The sequence below is a fragment of the Nanorana parkeri genome, unplaced genomic scaffold (assembly GCF_000935625.1).
Source record: "Nanorana parkeri isolate BGI_ZX_2015 unplaced genomic scaffold, ASM93562v1 scaffold1691, whole genome shotgun sequence".
NCBI lineage: Eukaryota > Metazoa > Chordata > Amphibia > Anura > Dicroglossidae > Nanorana > Nanorana parkeri.
This window is the reverse complement of record NW_017307959.1, coordinates 237,175-239,726: the sequence shown is the minus strand read 5'-3', so window position 1 is coordinate 239,726 and position 2,552 is coordinate 237,175. Positions and strand designations below refer to the sequence as shown.

Genomic DNA, 2,552 nt, shown 5'->3' with positions numbered 1-2,552 from the left:
GTGGAGAAGAGAGTGGGATGCAAGAAGTCTGCAATAGGATAGCCAAGAAAGGGACCTGGTCCTTGACAGCACTAAGGTCCAAACACTGGTCCACACACACTCTCACTACCTAAAAAATTACTCAAACAAAAAATACTAATGAAAACAAAGCAGCTGTAAACTTCAATACTACTGTGAACCTCCAAATAACCATTTTCATCACAGTTCACATCAGCGCCACAGGATTTGCATAGCCGCCCTTTGATAAACACGTGATGCCATGTCCAGAGATTGGCTGCCAGCCCTGCCACAGAGGAGCTCATAACAAGGGTGTATGAGTGGAGTTCTCTTAAGGCCCAAATGAAGATCCTGGTTTTGGGCCTGATGTGAATTGTAATTCTGGCTTCAGAGACGGCGGTGGTGGTGGTTGTATACTACAAACCCTCAAAACAAAAGGTTCCAGGCCTAGGGATGGAATGGACTCCTAATAAAAGAGAGGGTCAGTCACTGATTTGCCAGCAGCTCCCATCATTCTGTTCAGATGCAGAAGGAAAGGTTGCTTAGTGGCGCTTGCAAGCTTTGCAATTAGGAATAGTCAGAATTTGATTAAAATAGATCCTCCATAACCAAAGAGAAAAACACTAACTTGGGAATAAAGGGCTTGAACAAAGGTATAAAAAGGTCAAAACTGCTGACAAAGGGTAAGAGGACTGTTTGCTTTGAGGGTCCTTCTCACTATAAATGGATGAACCGCATGCATAACAGGACCAAGGAAAGAATCTACAGCAGCAATACTTGTGGCTGGATGATCAAAGGAAAGGGAATCTTCTGAGACCGAATCAAGCACTATGCTATCGCAGCTCTGTACCTGGAAAACCTCTGGCACCCACAGACCAAAGTTTAAAGTGTATTTCCACTTTTACAGCCAAATTGGGATAACACTTTTTTATATTTGCTATATGTTCCCTTTCAAATAGCATAAGCTAAAAAAAGAAATGTAATTTTTTTTTCTTGCCGTTAAAATTGCTTTTACTTAGGGTTTCTTGGCTTCATAAGGATTCAAATTTCTACTCGCTTCTCCTCCTCGGTAAGGCTGGGTTCACACCTAGGCGGATTGAATATGCAGGTTTTTCGCTCGTTTTTTTTTGCGGTAAAAAAACAGCGCGAAAACTGCGCGTTTCCGAGGGATACTTGGCTGTATCCCAATGGAACCGCCCAACCAAAATGCCCCAAAGAAGTACATGTACTTCTTTGGGGCATTTTGGTTGGGCGGTTCCATTGGGATACAGCCAAGTATCCCTCGGAAACGCGCAGTTTTCGCGCTGTTTTTTTACCGCAAAAAAAAACGAGCGAAAAACCTGCATATTCAATCCGCCTAGGTGTGAACCCAGCCTTAAGCTGGGAGGGGCGGTAAGGGGTTAAAGGATTGCAACCATGGATTTCGCATTAAAATGTTAATGAAGTTAATGAAAGAAACACAATTTTTACCAAGGACAGATCACTGTGAAGGTGCTCAGAAAAACCTGAAATCAGCCATGTTGACTGCTGCAACAAAACATCTAAAAAGGTAAGAAATGTTATTATAAATAATTTTTCATTATGCAGTGTGAATGGGAACACAGACGGGTTTTCTCAAATTTGATTGCAAATGTAGAAATACACTTTATGCTGAAAAGCACTAAAAAGTGGGAGCAGTAAGAGGGCACATCCAGACTTGCCCTATGGAGGTTTAGCAGGACTGTCACACTAAAATCCTTAAGCACGCCTGGCTGGGTGAAAAACTGCACTCAATGGCTGCACTGCTGAGACTCCTAGAGAGGTCTAGCAAGAAACTGCAGCATCCTGTTCATGGTAGGGATTAAGCCCTGTTGGCTTGCTTACAGTTTGTTTGCCAGTGTCCAGTCCTCGTGTAAATGGCACTATAACTAGTTCAAAAAACCTGTATTCAAAAAAAACCCTACATACAGTTTAAAGAATTCATACCCATCATATGCTCCACTGACTATTCTTTTGTTGTCAAATCGAATGCACCGGACAAGCTCTTCATGACCTTCTAACACCCGTAAACATGCTCCACATTCTATGTCCCATAATCTGTGCAAAAGAAAGATTCAATTATTAAAATGGGTATAGTGAAATTTTTATCAGAAAGCAATATCACTCTCTAACATTAAAATAAAGCAGCTTCTTTTATTCTTACACTCATTCTACCAGTTTACCTGATGGTATTGTCTGATGATCCACTTACAACTAGACGATCTCGATACTGTAGACAAGCAATGCCACGTTTGTGCCCATTTAGTGTACGAACAAATTCACAAGTACTCGTGCTCCACACCTGAAAATATATAAAAGTGGAAACTGTAAAAAACGATGCACTAAAGGAATAGGGATTCTAATTTTCCAAACAAATGTATTATTAATTAGAAGTTACCAATTAAAATGTAGCACTTTAAACTTCTCTTCGAATACAAAAGAATCAGAGAAAGAAATAGATTATAGACTGTACTCTCGTTTCACCTATGGGCTTACAAATTATATATATATATATATACAGGGCTCGAAAAATGCAC

General features: G+C 40.5%; 1 protein-coding gene across 1 annotated transcript in view; it reads right to left on the bottom strand.

Annotated features, from left to right (window-relative positions):
- LOC108799316 (F-box/WD repeat-containing protein 11-like) overlaps positions 1 to 2,552 on the bottom strand; it is a 55,708-nt gene that overhangs the window by 20,753 nt on the left and 32,403 nt on the right. Inside the window, exons 7-8 of the mRNA XM_018571168.1 lie at positions 2,199 to 2,317; positions 1,963 to 2,073 (exon numbers count right to left, since the gene is read on the bottom strand). Coding sequence (XP_018426670.1) covers positions 1,963 to 2,073; positions 2,199 to 2,317 — 230 coding nt within the window. The remainder of the gene's footprint in view (positions 1 to 1,962; positions 2,074 to 2,198; positions 2,318 to 2,552) is intronic.